The following is an 18,712-nucleotide window of genomic DNA, read 5'->3' on the forward strand; positions in this document are numbered from 1 at the left end:
CAACGTCCTCCTCCAGGGGATCTTCTCAGCCCAGGGATCGAACCCGAGTCTCTTGTGTTGGCAGGACGATCCTCTGCCACTGAGTCAGTTGGGAAGCCCATAGTGGAATACGGTGTTCAGTGACTGAGTCGTGTCGGACTCTTTGCGACCCCATGGACTGTATTCCCCCAGGCTGCTCTGTCCGTGGGATTCTCCAGGCCAGAATACTGGAGTGGGTCGCCATTTCCTCCTCCAGGGGGTCTGGAGACCGGGATTGAACCCGTGTAGACAGCTGCTTTACCCCTAGCGCCCCCCGGGAAGCCCAGGCAGTCATCAGTCAGGGCGAAGGTCGTGTGTTACCCTGTCCCATCCTGAGCCTGTAAATAATTCACAGGAGCAAAACCACAGGTATCAAACCACAGCTCCCGTTGGCATCGCGCCCTCTTTTGTGACTTTGTGTGGACTGACGGGTGCTCTGCTTCTAAACCTTATTTGTTTTTTTCTTTTTCTTTCTCTTTCTTCTTCTGCAGTCTTCTCCCCGCAACCCGAACGTGTTGCCATAGTGACCGGAGGGACCGATGGCATTGGATACGCGACCGCAAAGCAGCTGGCGAAGCTGGGCATGCACGTTATCATAGGTGATGGTTCCTTTGTGCAGTCCCTTGCGTGTTAGAGAGACTGGGAGACATGCCCTCGTTTCCCTGTCTTATGGAGCTATCGGCATGGTTACAGATCCAGGCAGCCCAGCGGTACATAATCTGCCTGCCAGTGTGGGAGACGCCAGAGACCTGGGTTCGATCCCTGGGTGGGGAAGATGCCCTGGAGGAGGGCATGGCAGTGCGCTCCAGGTTTCTGGCCTGGAGAACCCCACTGACAGAGGACCCTGGCGGGCTGCAGTCCACGGGGGTCGCAGAGAGTCAGACACGACTTAGCGACTCAACAACAGAGCCAGCCGGTGTAGAAGGCGTTAACGGGCAGCACTGAAAACCTGAAACAGACAGGAAGTTGTGATACTCTTTATTCTTTTGGATAGGAGTCTAGCTTCTCCTTTAATGGGGACCATGTATTTTTTTTTTACCTGTGTGACTCTCTGCCTTCAATGACAGTAAGTGAGGGTTAGCCTCCTGGACCTGTCATAACAAATTACAGCACAGACCGGCTGGATGGAACAGCACACGGTTTGGAGGCTGGAGTCTGAGGCCCGGGTGTGGGCAGGGCCGGCTCCTCCCGAGGCCTCCCTGCTGGGCGCGTGGACGGCCGTCTGCTCCCCGAGTCCTCACGTGGCCGTCCCTCTGTGTGTGTCGGTGTCCTGACCCCTTCCTATGAGGACCCCGGTCCTGTGGGATCAGGACCCAGCCTCCTGACCGTGTTTCAGCTTCATCCCCTCTTCAAAGACTCTCATCTCCTAATACAGCCCAGTCTCTGGTCCTGGGGGTCAGGACTTCAGTATGTGCCTTTGGGATGTCACGAGTCAGCTCCTAGCCGATTTCAAGCATCTTCCGTAGCCACACGCAGAGGACGCTCTCAATTTCCCCTTCATCTTTTTGAAGCTTTCTAATGGCCTATTTTGGTCCCTACATCGGCTTTGGAAATGAAGGGACTTTTCTTCGGCTAGGAAAGTGAAGAGCCTTCAAGTCAACTCAGTTTACATTGGTGGATATTGCAGCTGTTTAAATCAGCTGGAAGAAAAGATACAGGGAGATGAGCTTTGAAAAAAAACAAAACAGAATATAATATTGATCACATTTTTCCGGACATCCTTTGCACTTAATTAATCCCTTTTGTTCTGTCCGTTTTGAGAAAAATTGTACTATAGGTCTGGTTTTACCTCTTTCAAATGTTCTTCCGTCGCTTAGTCGTGTCTGACTCATTGCAATCCCACGGACTGCAGCAAACCAAGTTTGCCTGTCCTTCACCACCTCCCAGAGTTTGCTCAAACCCATGCCCATCGAGTCGGTGATGCCATCCAACCATCTCATCCTCTGTCGTCCCCTTCTCCTCCCGCCTTCAGTCTTTCCTAGCATCAGGGCCTTTTCCGAGGAGTCAGCTCTCCGCATCAGGTGGTGAAAGCATTGGAGTTTCAGCCTCAGCATCTGTCCTTTAAATGAGTATTCAGGACTGATTTCCTTTACGATTAACTGGCAATGAGCAGGGCTTGTGCTCCAGTGAAACTTATTTTTTTTTACAGCAGGAGATGAAGCAGGTTTAGCTTCAGGTCCATTGTTCACTGGCCCTAATTTGGGGTCAATATCTTTTTTTTTTTCCCTAACAAAGGGCACTTTTGTTCCTTCCTGCAGACCTTTACAATCTGGTGAGCAGGGTTCCTCCTTCACGGAGCAGATCTGCACGTGGGACTTTGCCCTTCTCGCCTGACTTGGTGCCTTTGAACCCTTGCTGTGTGGCTTGTATAAAACTTAACCGCCCCCAGACAGAGGTGGAGGGCAAGGCAGAGACACTGAGCCTGCGCCTTGCTTCCTGCAGTGGAGTGTTTCCGGATATGCTAGTAGGTCCTCAGTAGATGCAGACGCAACATTAGCAACAGCCTAAGGTCAGGCACGGTCTTCCCTGGTGGCTCAGAGGGTAGAGAATCCGCCTGCAATGCAGGAGACCCAGGTTCAATCCCTGGGTGGGGAAGGTCCCCTGGAGAAGGGAATGGCAACCCACTCCAGTACTCTTGCCTGGAGAATCCCATGGACAGAGGAGCCTGGTGGGCTACAGCCCACAGGGTCGCAAAGAGTCGGACACGACTGAAGCAACCTAATAGACACACATGGTTGATGTACAATGTTGTCAAATTCTGGTGTACGGCGGAGTCCTAGAGTTATATTTGTGCGTTTGTATATTCTTTGATCAAATTCTTTTCCCAGTATTAGGTTATTACAAGATATTGCATTTAGTTTCCTGTGCTATGCAGTAGATCCTTGCCTGTGTATCTGTTTTAAATATAGTCGTGTCTGTCTACATATGAGCAGAGTTCCCTGAGCTGTCCAGCAGGTCCTTGCTGGTTCTCCATGTTAAACACAGCCGTGGGTCCATGTCCATCCCAGACTCCCTGACTATCCCTTCCCCCCATTCTTCGGGCTTATTTCTCCCTTCCCTGGAACCTCAGCTACGCCAGCCCTGTGGCCTGACCCTGCCAGGCAGCCTGGCCGCAGATGGCATTTTAATAACACGTCTCACTCACTTTGGTTATTTTTTTTCTTTTCCCTTCTATTCCTTCTGATTGTTGCTTCCTTCTGATTGTCGCTGCATGTATGTTCATTTCTTTGCCGTTAAGGTGTCTAATGGTTTATGATGTCTGTTTTATTTGTGATTGTATTTTTTATCATTAAAAATATTCATCTTTGTTTCATTTAAAATAAATACAGTTTTTAAAAAATGGCACCGATTTCAGAAACAAGCTCATAGACGCCCATGTCCCCCTCTCAGCCCTGAATTTTCTTTCTCGGAGGTGGTGGTCTTTGATGCCTCCAGTGTTTAGAGATGGAAGACATGCGTTCTTTCCTCCCGTGCCCCTGGCCCCCGCTTGCAGGAAAAATCTCTGAGCAAACCAGTCATAACCACATAACAATTATTTCTTTCAGGCGCCTGAGTTGCAAATGACTTTTGCAGCTGTGTCTTCTTGATGTCTGCTGCTTTGAACTTCTCCAAGGCGGCGGCGGTTTCTAAATCCCTTTTCGTTCACCTCCCCCGAAGATTTTCTTTGCCACTTTTCGCTTCTCCGTCTCCAGCTGGAGCCAGAAGCGTGTCTGTTCTCCCTGGGTTCACCACCCTGATGCTGGGAGAGATTGAGGGCAGGAAGAGAAGGGGGTGACCGAGGATGAGATGGTCGAGGGGCATCGCCCACCCAAGGGACGTGAATTTGCAGAAACTCCGTGAGAGGGTGAAGGACAGGGAAACCTGGCGCGCGTGCTGCGGTCCACGGGGTCGCGGAGAGTCGGACACGCCTAGGACTGAGCTACAACAGTCACCGCTTCTGTCTTACGTGTCTGTGGGACTCTTTGTTGTAAACACTTGTTTTGTTTTGCAAAGGGCGTAGCCTGGATTCATTCAGGGCGCTTGTCAGTAACACAGAACACGTAATATAGAGCAAGATGGTAGGGAATACCCCCAGAGAGCCCGAAGGAGCCCACGTCTATGTAACCAGTGTGCGGAAACAGGTGAGAGAGGCAGGATATCTTCATGGAGCCCTGAAAATGCCTGGACCCTAGAGCAGGGATCCCCAGCCTCCGAGATCTAATGCCTGATGATCAGTCGGGGAGCTGATGCGATAATAATGAGATGGAATACACAAGAAAGGTGACGGGCTTGAATCAGCCCAAAACCATCCCCTTCTCTTCTCCACAAACCTGCTCCCTGCTGCCAAGATGATGGGGACCCCTGTCCTAGAGGGGGCTTCCCTGTTGGCTTAGGCGGTAAAGAATCTGCCTGACAACGCAGGGGACTTCAGTTCGATCCCTGGCTTGGGAAGATCCCCTGGAGGAGGGCGTGGCGACCCACTCCAGTCTTCTTGCCTGGAGAATCCCATGGACAGAGGAGCCTGGAGGGGCGACAGTCCATGGGGTCGCAGAGAGTCGGACACGACTGAGCGACTGACCCTTTCTTTTGTTCTGTTTATTTTTCTGTTTGGCCCTTCAGTGGCTTGCGGGATCTTAGGTTCCCCCCACCGGGGATTGCATCCAGGCAGCGAACGGGTGGAGTCTTAACCCCTGGACTGCACGCGTTCCCTCGTGGTGCTTTTGACAGCTCCACCCTCCTGTGAGTGGGGGGGGGGGGTTCACTGCCCCAATGGGCTTTGAAAGTTCTGTGTCCAGCGGGACATTTCCATCGACACTTTCAGGCCCACACTGCTCTTGGCATCACCGTGGTGTTCATGCCCTAAGCTGACACTTGTGTGTGCAATCACTGAAAAGTAAGATGCCCCAGAAATGCATACGTGCGTGCGTGCGTGCATGTGTGTGATGCGTTCAGTCACTCAGTCATGTCCGACTCTCTGTGACCCCCAGGACTGTTGCCTGCCTGGCTCCTCTCTCCATGGGATTCTCCAGGCAGGGATACTGGAGTGGGTTGCCATTCCCTTCTCCAGGGCATCTCAGCTCCTGCAGTGCAGGCAGATTCTTGGATCCACCAGGGAAGCCCCCCCAGACAAGCACGCTTTAGGCCAGTGCAGGCTGAAGAAAGCGTCATCTTCAGCGGATACGTGAATCAGCCACAGTGGCGCTGAGCTGTTGGCCCAGTCCCAGCAGCAGAAACGGAAGCGGACACTCGGCAGGCTTCGGGGTTCACCGTCTCGAGAAAACTTGGTTTACCGTGGAGCGGTGTGCTTCCCCTGAGTTGCGTGTCTTTCTTTCCCTTCTAGCCGGAAATAACGACAGCAAAGCCCAGGAGGTCGTGAGGAGGATAAAACAGGACACGCTCAACGACCAAGGTACCCGAGCGGTCTCCCCCAGACAGACGGCGCTTCGGGTTTGCTCTGCGCCCGCGTTCCCGGTGGGGCTGATGGAAGCGGCTTTGGGGAGGGGGGCCTGTGTCTCTGCTCTGGAGCTTTTCTTTGAGGGTCTCTGGTCCTCCTTGGCCGGTGCAAAGGTACCCGTGAGGGAGAGTGTTCCTGGTGAAATCGGGCTGCGTTTTCATTCCTTGTCCACCCCCAGCGTCCTCCGACGCCTGTGTCCGCTCAGGAATCTTTGGATGTACCTACCAGCAGGTACATCCGCCTCCTTCCGCTTCTTGTGTTTTGGTTTTTTTAAAAAATCGTTTTATTTATTTATTCATGCTTTTTGGCCATGCTGGGTCTTTGCTGCCACTCCGGCTTTTTCTGCAGTTGGGGCGGGCGTGGGGTTCCTCTCTTGTTGCGGTGTTCCAGGTTCTCCCTGCGGTGCCTTCTCTTGTTCCGGAGCACAGGCTCTAGGAGTTGTGGGGCATGGGCTTAGCTGTCCCCCACGGCACGTGGGGTCGTCCCGCATGAGAGACTGAAGCTGTGCTCCCCGCATTGGAAAAGACCTTGATGCTGGGAGAGATTGAAGGCAGGAGGAGAAGGGGACGACAGAGGGTGAGATGGTTGGATGGCATCACCGATCCGATGGACATGAGTTTGAGCAAGCTCTGGGAGTTGGTGATGGACAGGGAGGCCTGGCGAGCTGCAGTCCATGGGGTCACAGAGAATCGGACACGACTGAGTGGCTGAACAATCACAACTTACCAGAAAAAAAGGAAAAAAAAAACCCACGCCACCCCAAAATACCAATAAGCCCCCAACACGACATAAACAAGCAGCAAGATGGAAATCGATATGAAAAGTGAAAGTGAAAGTCACTCAGTCGTGTCCGACTCTTTGCAACCCCACGGTCTATATATGGAATTCTCCAGACCAGAATACTGGAGTGAGTAGCCTTTCCCTTCTCCAGGGGATCTTCCTGACCCAGGAATCGAACTGGGGTCTCCTGCGTTGCAGGCAGATTCTTTACCAACTGAGCTATGAGGGAAGCCTAAATGGATATTGCTCTTCAGTAATTACATGCTAATAAAACCTCTCTTATTTGGACCAAATAGTCATGCTAATTTACCAAAAAAACACACAAAAATACTCTGCACCACCCCCACAATACCAATGGAAAAAACCCAACTCCACAAAACAAACAGGAAAATCACTTAACAATGTTCCAATGAACCCAAGTGGAAACAGATACTGGTTTTGAGTAATTACATGCGGATAAAAGCTCTCTTATTTGGAGCAAACAGTCGTGCTAATTTACCAACAAGAAAAAAAAAAAAAGAGCCACCCCTAAAATACCAATAAAACCCCTAGCGCTCGAAAACAAACAGCAAAATGGTTTGCTAGTACTCAGAGGGACTCAGATGGAAATAGCTGAGTGAAGACGCAGTCTTCAGAGGAAGGCCGAGGTCAGCTTGGCTTTTGCACATTTTGCTCGTGACTCACACAAGCCCTGTGGGAACTCCCTGGTCGTGAATCCCAGTAAACGTGCTTCTGTGCTTTGCTTAGTTCTTTAATATTTATGGTTTGTCCCTGCCGGATCTTAGCTGGGGCAGAGGGGCTCTGGGACCCTCGCTGAAGCGTGCGGGAGGTTTCCTTGCAGCGTGTGGCATTCTAGTTCCCTGACTGGGGATGGAACCGAGGCCCCCAGCTTGGAGAGATCGGATTCTTAGCCGCTGGACCACCAGGGAACTGTCCTGCCCTTTTACTTTTTAAAGGAGGTAGGCGTCCCTTGCTTTGCATCGCCGATGTACACCTTTCACCATCACGAGGCTCTTCCCGGTCAATTGCACACCTTCCCTCATATTCTTCTGTAAAAATGTTTTAGGGTGGAAGTGCATCATGTTCATTTCAGTGATACAGCCCAGCGACTCAGTTACACATATACACGTATTTCTTTTCAGGTTGTTGCCCCATGTTGGTTTCTGAGAGAATGTTGAGTGGAATTCCCTGTCCTACGTAGCAGATGTTGCTGTTCATTCTCTATACAGTGGTGTGTGGGCTTCCCAGGTGGTGCTAATGATAAAGAACCTGCCTGCAATGCCGGAGACGCGGGTTCGATCCCTGGGGCGGGAAGATCCCCTGGAGGAGGGAGATGGCAACCCACTCCAGCATTCTGGCCTTGGAGCGTCCCACGGACGGAGGAGCCCGGCGGGCTAGAGTCCAGGGGGTGGCCAAGAGTTGGACGAGTGACCAGACGACAGTGCCAGCATAGAAGCCCAAAGACAGCTTCTGAAAGGCAGCAGGAGGAATCCAGAGGGACTGAACGCAGGTCTCCAGGAATCCGGTTCCGAGGGGACCGCCTCCGGGTCTCCTCTGCCGTGTGCTTCGACATGGAGCGATTCTTCCGGGTGATGGTTGGCCTGCTGGGTGAAGCTGGCCGGCCAGCCGCAAGGGGCCCGGCAAGGATGCCACGTGCTCAGAGGCAGGCGTGGCCACACCTCCGTCTTGGAGCTCCGGGTGGAGTGGTCTCCCTGTCTGGGCAATGGGCCGCCCACCTGTGCGTGTCCTGAACCGCCCCCTCCTCGCCTGGAGTCCGCCTTCTAGGACTGCCAGGCTACACTCGGGAGGGCGTTCAGCTCTTCCCTGTTCCAGCCTCACGCTGGCAATCCACTCCTCCGCCCCGGGCCTGCGGATAAGCCGGGGCGTGGGCGGGGCGGGGCGTGGATGGAGCGGCAGGGCGTGGGCTTTTTAGGGCTTTTTAGGACTTGGCCCTCTGCCTGACCCTCGTCCTAGGCATGGGCGCGTGCCTGCCAGGCTCCTGCCCCGACGTGTCCTCGGAGGGTTCTCGTTTCGAGGGCTTGATTGATGTGCCTTTTCAGGCATCCGCGTTGGAGACCTTCCAAAGAAGTCCATGTGGCGGCCTGCAATGGCAAGCAATGTCTAAATGTTGCCCATTGTGGGTATTCTAGGGTGGACTTGTCCTTGGGAACCCTCGCTGCAGAATGAATTCCCCCATTCAGACCAAATTCCACGATCACCTGCTTGTAAAATGGCACTCGAGATTATGTTAAGATTCCTTCAGCGGTTGTTTGGTCGCTCAGTCGTGTCCGACTCTTTGCGACCCCCGTGGACTGCAGCACGCCAGGCCTCCCTGTCCATCACCATCTCCCGAGCTTGCTCAAACTCATGTCCATCAAGTCGGTGATGCCATCCAACCCACTCATCCTCTGTCATCCCCTTCTCCTCCCGCCCTCAATCTTTCCCAGCATCAGGGTCTTTCCTGATGAGTCAGCTCTTCGCATCAGGTGGCCAAAGTATTGGAGTTTCAGCTTCAGCATCAGTCCTTCCAATGCATATTCAGGACTGATTTCCTTTAGGATGGACTGGTTGGATCTCCTTGCAGACCAAGGGACTCTCAAGAGTCTTCTCCAGCACCAAAGTTCAAAACTATCAATTTTTTGGCGCTTAGCACATTCTGGGTGTGGGTGGGAGGCTGATGCATTTTAGTGGATCCTAAATTCCAGAGAAGGAAATGGCAACCCATTCCAGTATTCTTACCTGGAGAATCCCACGGATTCTGTTGTAGCCTAGTGGGCTACAGTCCATGCGGTCGCCAGGAGCTGAGCGATCAACACTGCTAAATTCAGAGAGACGCCGTTATGGGTTACATGGTGGGGGGGAGGCGATCCCTTCACAAAATATCATCCGTGGATGAGACAGTAAATGAAATGTGCATACAAGGGAATCAGCCATCATGAGGAAGGGAATTCTGGCAGCTGCTTCTACATGGGTGAAGCTCGAGGTCATGATGACGAGTGAAATAAGCCAGACACAGAGGACAAATTCTGTTGGATTTCCACTTCTAGGATGCCCCTAGTGGAGCATGGCAGCTCTCATGGTAAAAGAGATGTGGGTTTGATCCCTGGATCAGGAAGATCCCCTGGAGGAGGGCATGGCAACCCACTCTAGGATTCTTGCCTGGAGAATCCCATGGACAGAGGAGCCTGGCGGGCTATAGTCCATGGGATTGCAAAGACTTGGACATGACTGAGCATGCACACAGTGGATACATGAGTGTGTGTAAATACACACAAATAAATACACATGGATTTATAGAGACAGAAGTAGGAGGGTGGGTTCCAGGGATTGCAGGAGGGCGCGGGGAGTCAGTGTTTCATGGGGACAGAGTCCCACTTGGGAATGCTGCAACTGGATATGGATGTGTGTCTTTTAACACTTATTTGGCCGCTCTGGGTCTTAATTGAGGCACTCGGGATCTTCACCTGCAGAATGTGGGACCTAGTTTCCTTGACCAGGGATGGAACCCAGGTCCCCTGCATCGGGAGGTCAGAGTCTTAGCCCCTGGACCACAAGGGAAGTGCCCTGTCCTTTGTTTCTCAGAAGAGGTGGGCATCCTTTCCTTTGTGTCAGCATTCTACGCTTTCCAGCATCAAGAGGGTCTTCCCAGCCAATTTCACACCTTTCCTCATATCATTCTTTTTTCTTCTAAATTTTAAAAATTAAAGTATATCTTGTTAGTTTCAGGAATATCGTGCAGCGATCCAGTTACACATATACGTGTTATTTCTTTGCAGATTCTTTTCCCCAGTTGGTTCTTAGAGAATCTGGAGCGTATTTTCTGTGTGCCTGCAGTAGGTCATTGTTGTTGTTTGTTTTATATAGAGGAGTGTGATGGATTCCCAGGCAGTGCCGTTGGTGAAGAACTGGCCCGCTGATGCAGGAGACGCGGGTTGCATCCCTGGGTCGGGGCGATCCCCTGGAGCAGGAAATGACAAACCCACTCTGGTGTTCTTGCCTGGGACATCCCATGGACTGAGGAGCCTGGCGGGCTGCAGTCCATGGGGTCCCGCAGAGTCGGACAGGACTGAGTGACCAAGCACACGCGTCTGACACTCCTCTTCGTGTTACCCCCTGGTCCGTGACCCATCATCCTGCTGGTCTCCCACTTTCTGGACTGCCCACGCTGTTGCCTTACGTGCCGAAAGCCCTGCAGGTGGAGTCCCCTCCTCCTCCTAGCTCTAGACTTGTGATGTTTCGGTGGGGGAGGCGGGGTGTCTCTCCTCCTTCTCCTGACCTGCTCTAGACTTCTCGACATCCACAGCAGACCCTGCAGGAGCCGTCCTGAACTCACATGCCTTCTCCTTCCTCCCGCCCCTTCTCCCCACTCAGTGACCTCACACATCCTACTGTGGCTTAGCTGTGTCACCTCCTCCACAGTCCTCCACACGCTCCCCGGCGCCTTGTGGACGCATCAGAAGTGCCGGCTGGAAGGACACGGTGGTGGAGAGCATCGTGTACTTTGCAGGACCAGAATGGATGCCAGCCGCCGTGATACTGTCGGTGACTGTGATGGCGGTGATGGTGGTGATGGTGATGGAGGGGAAGGCAGATGAGGTGAAGGTGGATGAGGTCGGCGGTGAACGTGAGGATTGTGGCCGTGTCGATAATTGTCGAGGTGATGGTGATGATGGCGGTGGTGGTGATGATGGAGGTGATGTAGACTGTGAAAATGATGATGGTGGGATTGTTGATGATGAGCACAGTGATGGTGGTGATGGTGGTGATGACAGTGGTACTGGTCATGGTGATGATGGTGATGGTGAAGAAGGTGGTGATGGTGGTGATGACAGAATGATGATGATAATGATGGTGGTGGTGGTGATGATGGTGGTGATGATGGATGTGCTGATGGTGATGGTGGTTTGGGGGGTGGGGTGATAACAGGATGACAGCAATGATATGATGGTGATGGGGGTGATACTGAGAGGGATGGACTAATGGTGGTACTGATGATGACGCTGGTGATGGTGATGGTGGTGTTGGTGGTGATGATGGTGATGTCAGGGATGACAGAATGACAATGATGATGGTGATGATGATGGTGCTGTTGCTGATGGTGGTGGAGGTGATGATGCTGTGATGCTGATGGTGATGCTGGTGATGACACATTGACAGTCATGTCGATGATGGTGTTGTTCCTGCTCGTGGTGGCGGTGGTGATAGTGATAATGATGGCATTGTGATGTTGATGTAAATGGTGATCATCACGGCTCTCTTGTCCACCACAGTTATTATCAAGTAAAATCACATAATTCTGGAAGTGACGCCCAGAGACTTTAATGGGCTCCCCGGGGATGTCGGGCTAGCTGCTGGTACTATCTCGTTTGTGTCTGTCCTCCACAATTTGCTATTTCTGCTGCATGACGGGAGAGACTCATTAATTCTGTGGATTCACTGTGTCCTGTGATGGTGACATACTTAATTTAATTGTCAGAAGCAATATCAGCAGGAGCTAATTGGAGCTGTCTGTCTGACCTTGCACACGGTATTTTCTTAATTTGTGAGTCTTCTCTCCTGAGCTGAAATTTTGCAACTTTTGTTCAACTGCAAGAACTAGCTTTTCCTCTGATGCCCCCAGAAATGAATTAATTCATGTTCGTCTTCTGTTCGTTGAAACCTTTGTCCCTGGATGAGGAGCTTGCTGCTAAGAAATTTGATCTCCTATCACCTTCGTTGCGTTTCAGCCTTGCTTTTGCATAAAGCATTTATCAGACATGTTTCTAGTCAACCGTGGTAGTTGGATATGCTTTGTGTTGATTAAAATACGCCTTTCAGGACAATATAAAAGAAGAAACTCCTCCGCTACTTCTCAATCTTCTTATTTTAGAGCTGCAGTTGTAACCTTACCCCTCCGTCCTTCTTAAGGCTGGAATTTGCAGGATATAAAAAGCTTCTCTTGAAAGCCCTTTCTCGATGAAATCAATTGCACCCCAGATAACATTTTCACCTGGATACATGGGTACTGAGACAGGACATTTCCTCCCAGGAAATATCAGGCAGAAAAAAAAAAAAGAATCAATTTCATCTTTAGTCTGTTCCGTAAAGAACAATCTGAAGGTTGCAGAGACAAATTTAGGGATGAATGGTCGCTCTTCTCTTTTTATTCTTTTCCGACTCCTATTTTGTCCAAATCTGAACGACGAGAGTTCTGATAAGAAAATAACTCCCTTCTGGCATCCTTTCCCAGTCACGTGCAAAGTGTTTGACAGGGAAAGAAACTTCGTCCGCATCACTGAGCCACATTTCTGGTACAGGTGGGCTGCTTAGGAGAAAAGCAAGAAAGTGAAGTTGCTCGGTCATGTCTAACTCTTTGCGACCCCATGGACTGTAGGCCACCAGGCTCCTCTGTGCATGGGATTCTCCAGGCAAGAATGCTGGAGTGGGTTGCCATTCCCTTCTCCAGGGGATCCTGCCCCCACCCAGGGATCGAACCCGGGTCTCCCACATTAAAGGCACATGCTTTACTGACTGAGCCACCAGGGAAACCCATCTTCTTAGGAGGCTCTGTGGCGAAGAATCGCCTGCCAACGCAGGAGACACGGGTTCGATCCCCGGGTTGGGAAGATCCCCTGGAGGAGCAAATATAAACGCGCTCCAGTATTCTGGCCTGGAAAGTCCCATGCACAGAGGAGCCTGGAGGGCTATCGTCCGTGGGGTCGCAGAGCGTCGGACGCGACAGAGCGACTTTGCTTGCATGCACCCTACTGCGTGCATCCCTTCCGTGATGGTTTGATTCGGGGTTATCGCTGCCGTGGTACAGGCAATGCTAACGACTGATGCATTCTCGGGAGAAATCGTGAGGTCGGCTTTTCAAAGGAGACGTCTTGCCCTCCTGAATTGTCTCCCTTGTCATCGGGGGCTCTTCTCTGCTGTCCCCCTGTCCCGGGAGTCTCAGGAAGCCGGTCGCATCCGATGGCGTCCTTCCTAACCCCACCTCCGTGGCTGGCGCCAGCCCTCCAGCCGGCAGACCCGAGTCCTGCTTGCGTTCAGCGGCCGTGCTCAGCCAAGCAGAGACCGTGGCTGATGGAACTTGACAGCAGTTCTCCAGGGCTCAGAGGCTGTGTTTCTGGATTTTTTTTTTTTTAAACCTCCCAGTGAGTTTGAAGCCCACTCAGAATAAAAGTCAAAGTCCTTCCCGTGACCTCCAAGGTCTTCCGTAACCCGGCCCCTGGTTACCTCTCAGACCTTATCGCCGGCGCTGCAGACGCGCTGGCCTCCTTGCTGTTCGTGAAACAAGCCAGTCGTGCTTCAGTCTTGGGGTTTCGTCCTGACTGTGGGCAATGGGCTTTACCGTGACATTCACTTGCCTGGGCCTTTTCCCTCCTTTACGGTGGTTCTGCTCAAGTTCCACCTCTCAGGAAGGCCCTCTCTGACCATCCTGCATAAAATATCTGTCCTCTTCCTTTAGTCTCTCTGCTTCTGTCCAGCTTGAGTTTCCAGCCTTTAGGACTTGTCTCCACTTGTTATATGTCTCTTTATCTTTTAACATATTCTTTTCCTCTCCCGCTAGATTGTAAGCTCCGTGAAAACACGAACTTTTCAAATTTATTTTTTATGTCCGATATCTTAGACAGTGCCTTGCACACTGTCAGTTCAGTTGCTCAGCCGTGTCCGACTATGTGACCCCATGGACCTCAGCACGCCAGGCCTCCCTGTCCATCACCAGCTCCCAGAGTTCACTCAAACTCTTGTCCATCGAGTTGGTGATGCCATCCAACCATGTCATCCTCTGTCGTCCCTTTCTCCTCCTGCCTGCAGTCTTTCCTAGCATCAGGGTCTTTTCAAATGAGTCAGCTCTTCCCATCAGGTGGCCAAAGGATTGGAGTTCCAGCTTCAACATCAGTCCTTCCAATGAACACCCAGGACTGATTTCCTTTAGGATGGACTGGTTGGATCTCCTTGCAGTCCAAGGGACTCTCAACAGTCTTCTCCAACACCACAGTTCAAAAGCATCAATTCTTTGGTGCTCAGCTTTCTTCACAATCCAACTCTCACATCCACACATGACTATTGGAAAAACCATAGCCTTGACGAGATGGACCTTTGTTGGCAAAGTAATATCTCTGCTTTTTAATATGCTGTCTAGGTGGGTCATAACTTTCCTTCCAAGGAGCAAGTGTCTTTTAATTTCATGGTTGCAGTCACCATCTGCAGTGATTTTGGAGCCCAGAAAAATAAAGTCAGCCACTGTTTCCACTGTTTCTCCATCTCTTTGCCATGAAGTGATGGGACCGGATGCCATAATCTTTGTTTTCTGAATGTTGAGCTTTAAGCCAACCTTTTCACTCTCAATACTATGTTAATGAAGAGACCTACATTAAGGAAGGTTAAGTTTCTTTTTTTTCTTCCCAGAGAGACATCAAAGGGCAATCGTTTACCACAGGCTGGGGCTTGAACCCACGTGGCTGGGACTCAAACCCAGCCCGAACCCGCAGTTACCTGCTTTCTGGAGCTAATGCAGCTCAGGTTCTTGATGTCTCATCAGAGAAAGAATTCAGGGAGAGACAAAGTGATGGGTAGGAAGTGGATTTATCCGGATGCAGAGAGACGTTCACTGCGCGGAGCGTGGACCATTGCCTAGGGCAGGTGCGGCGATCTCTGTATATACTTTTTATTGTATATTTGTTGCACTCTCTGCCGTGCTGGGTCTTCATTGTTGCATGGGCTGCTCCCGAGCTGTGGGTGAGCAGGGCTCCTCTCTCGCATGGCCCCGGCCTTCTCCCTGCCTTGTTGAGGGCATCACTGCGTGTGGCTCCCTGGCCGCAGAGTGCAGACTCACCCGTTGCAGCACACGGCCTCAGCTGCCCCGCTTCCCGTGGGATCTTCCCGGATCGGGCGTTGAACCCGCGTCTCCTGCATTGGCAGCTGGATTCGTAACCGGTGAGCCACCACGGAAGCCCCTTGAAGGTTTTAATTCGGCCCGCTGAGCCACGGAGGGCCCACGGACGACGTCTTCCTGCATCCTCTGGGTGGACAAACGGGGAACTGTGCTCAATGTCACGTGGCAGCCGGGATGGGAGGGGAGTTTGGGGGAGCACGGATACGTGTATATGGATGGCTGAGTCCCCCTGCTGTCCGCCTGAAACCATCACAACGCTGTTGATGCGCTATTCGGTGCGTTTCAGTTCAGTCGCTGAGTCGTGTCCGACTCTTTGCGACCCCCGTGGACTGCAGCACGCCAGGCTTCCCGGCCCAGGCTGGACGCCAGGACAAAGTAAAACGTTGACAATAAAAAGAAGACTGGCTCGTTCACAGAGCTGGGCAAGTGTCATCCGCCTGCCCAGGTTCAAATCCAGGTTCACTGCATTCAGATGATTAACCGAATTGTGCACCCGTCAGGCGGGGACTTGACAGAAGTCCTATCACCCTGCGTGCCTGGCCTGCCCCCCTCCGGCCGTGGGGACCTGCAGAACTGGGGTTTGTCTCGGGTGCCGCAGAGATGCTCTGTGACTCGGCCCTCACACCTGCAGAACGGGTAGTGCCGTGGGGGGGAAGACGCTGATGCGGCTTTTGCTTTCATCAATTACTCCCCTCATCCTTGACATCCATTCTCTGCCTGCTATTCCTGTGGCTTGTATTTTATTTACTTAAAACATGTGTTTATTGGAGGATAATTGCTTTACAATACTGTCTTGGTTCCTGCCATATAGCAACGTGAATCAGCGATAGTTCAGTTCAGCGGCTCAGTCGTGTCCGACTCTCTGCGACCCCGTGGACTGCAGCACGCCAGGCCTCCCTGCCCATCACCAACTCCCGGAGCTTGCTCAAACTCAACGTCCATCGAGTCGGTGATGCCACCCAACCATCTCATCCTCTGTCGCCCCCTTCTCCTCCTGTCCCCAATCTTTCCCAGCATCAGGGTCTTTTCCAAAGTGTCAGCTCTCTGCATCAGGTGGCCAAAGGATTGCAGCTTCCCAAATTCCGTATGCCGTTGATTCTGGGCAGCGATATGAACTTGATGGAGACACAGCCCGTGTCTCTCACCAGGTACTGGGGGCAACACGGTTCCTCTGCCAGTGACGGAGAACTGTGTTTTCAGATTTACAGATAATTCTCTCCCTCGTTCCCCTCCTTCTGCCTCGGGCAGTGAGCTGACATATTCTGATGGTATTTTTGTAAGATAACAGACTTAATTTTCATTATGGTTGAACTCATTTTAGAGCGTTATCAGGGAGAAAATTGAAAATTCAGTGTGATGAAAATGCGTCTGTGCATGTGTGTGTCTGTGAGTCTCTATGTGTATATGTTTATATATTTCTCTTTTTACTTGTATCTATCTATAGATAATAGTATCTATTCAAGGTAAATAGATATCTATTAAGTCTAAGTGGGTATTTACATTGTATCTGTACATGGTATCAGTAGATGTCTATTTGTAAATAGATACAGTCATAATTGTGTTAATTTTTTTATTCTAACATGTTGTTTGAACATTTTAATTTTGTATTGCGGTATAGCTGATTCCCTGGTGCCTCAGCTGGTAAAGAATCTGCCTGCAATGTGGGGGGTCTGGGTCCTATCCCTGGGTTGGGAAGATGCCCCTGGAGAAGGGAAAGGCTGCCCACTCCAGTACTCTGGCCCAGAGAATGCCATGGGCTGGATAGTCCGTGGTGTTGCAAAGAGTTGGACGTGACTGAGTGCCTTTCACTTTCATAGCTGATCTGCAGTGTTGTGTTATTTTTCAGGTATTTAACAAGAGTGATTCAGTTATACATATGTATCTACTCTTTTTCCAAATTCTTTTCCCATTTAGGGTATTACAGAATATTTTTTTTTTTTCAGTGTTTATTCTATTACAGAATATTGAGTTACCTGTGTTACATAGTAGGTCTTTGTTGATTATCTCCTTTATATACTGTGGTTTCTGTATCTTAACCCAACCTCCTAATTTATCCCTTCCCATTTTCCTCTTTCATAAACCTAAGTTTGCTTTCTAAGTCTGGGACTATGTTTCTTTCTTTCTTTTTTTTTGGTAAATAAGTTCATTTCTGTACTATTTTAAGAACCCACATTTAAGTACTATTAAATGCCATTTGTCTTTCTCTGACTTACTTCACTCGATGTGGTCATATCCAGGTTCATCTACGTTGCTGCGGATGGCGTCATGTGGTTCTTTTTTATGGCCGAGTAATATTCCCTTCTACAAATGTGCCACGTCTTCCTTATCCATTCATCTGGGGATGGACACTTGCGAGGCTTTCTTTTGAGTACTTTGGGAGTTCTTAGCTCCGCTGGGTTTGTACAGAGACGCTGAAGAAAGAGATCGGTGGTTTGGATGAGCTTTCTTGCACAGACATTGAGGCTGAGGTGGTTAAGACAGAACTGACTTGTTGATTATGGGTGTGTAGTTCTTCAATCACGTCTGACAGTCTTTCAACCCCATGGACTGTAGCCCACCAGGCTTCTCTGTCCATTGGGATTCTCCAGACCAGAGTACTGGAGTGGGTTGCCATTTCCTCCTCCAGGGGATCTTCCCGACCCAGGGATTTGACCTTGCATTCCCTGTATTGGCAGGCGGGTTCTTCACCACTGAGCCCCTGGGAAAGCTGAGTGGGGGGGGAGTACCCTTACCTGCAGCCCATCTTGGTGCCTGGGTGATCGATGGTTTGGAAAGCTGGGTTTTTCCCCTGGACACAGAATTCCGCCTCCATCCATCTCACGTCCTGCCAGCTGCATGGCCTCTGTGTATCTTGATTTTTTCAGACAAAAAACAAGAATGGTTCATCTGTCCAAATTCCCCTCTAGCGTCTCACTTACCCCAGTAGATTACAGCCGCCTCCGAACGAAAGCTGGAAAGGTGATTTCAGGACGAGCGTGCTGGGAGGTCTGATCACTCATGCCTGCCAGAGTTCTCTCTGTGGGTTCGCTGCGAGATCCCCATTCTCTCCTGTTTTACCTGATTTTATTGTATCTCATCTTCTTTCTTTTCTTCAAGGGAAGGATTGTCGGTTTACAATATTATATTAGTTTCGGGTGAGCAGCAGAGGGAGTCGGTCATATGTATGCGTGTGTTCTTTGCCAGAGTCTCACATTGCAGGTTATTTCAGGATATTGAATATACTTCCTTGTGCTATACAAGAGGACCTTGCTGGTTACCTGTTTCATATATTTGTTGTGGCTGCTAGGTCGCTCGGTTGTATCCGACTCTTTGCAACCGTATGGACTGCAGCATGCCAGACTGCCCCATCCTTCACCATCTCTCAGAGCTTGCTCAAACTCATGGCCACTGAGTCAGCGATGCCATCCAGCCATCTCATCCTCTGTCGTCCCCTTTTCCTCCTGCCCTGAATCCCTCCCAGCATCAGGGTCTTTTCCAATGAGTCAGCTCTTTGCATCAGGTGGCCAAAGGACTGGAGTTTCAGTGTCAGTCCTTCCAATGAACACCCAGGACTGATTTCCTTTAGGATGGACTGATTGGATCTCCTTGCAGTCCAAGGG

At 50.9% G+C, this 18,712-nt stretch overlaps 1 protein-coding gene across 1 annotated transcript in view; it reads left to right on the forward strand.

Moving 5' to 3' along the window:
- Positions 1-18,712, forward strand: part of DHRSX (dehydrogenase/reductase X-linked) — a 138,549-nt gene that overhangs the window by 42,398 nt on the left and 77,439 nt on the right. The window contains exons 2-3 of the mRNA XM_070463765.1: positions 510-617; positions 5,339-5,407. Coding sequence (XP_070319866.1) covers positions 510-617; positions 5,339-5,407 — 177 coding nt within the window. The remainder of the gene's footprint in view (positions 1-509; positions 618-5,338; positions 5,408-18,712) is intronic.

This window comes from Odocoileus virginianus, unplaced genomic scaffold (assembly GCF_023699985.2).
Source record: "Odocoileus virginianus isolate 20LAN1187 ecotype Illinois unplaced genomic scaffold, Ovbor_1.2 Unplaced_Contig_6, whole genome shotgun sequence".
Classification (NCBI taxonomy): Eukaryota; Metazoa; Chordata; class Mammalia; order Artiodactyla; family Cervidae; genus Odocoileus; species Odocoileus virginianus.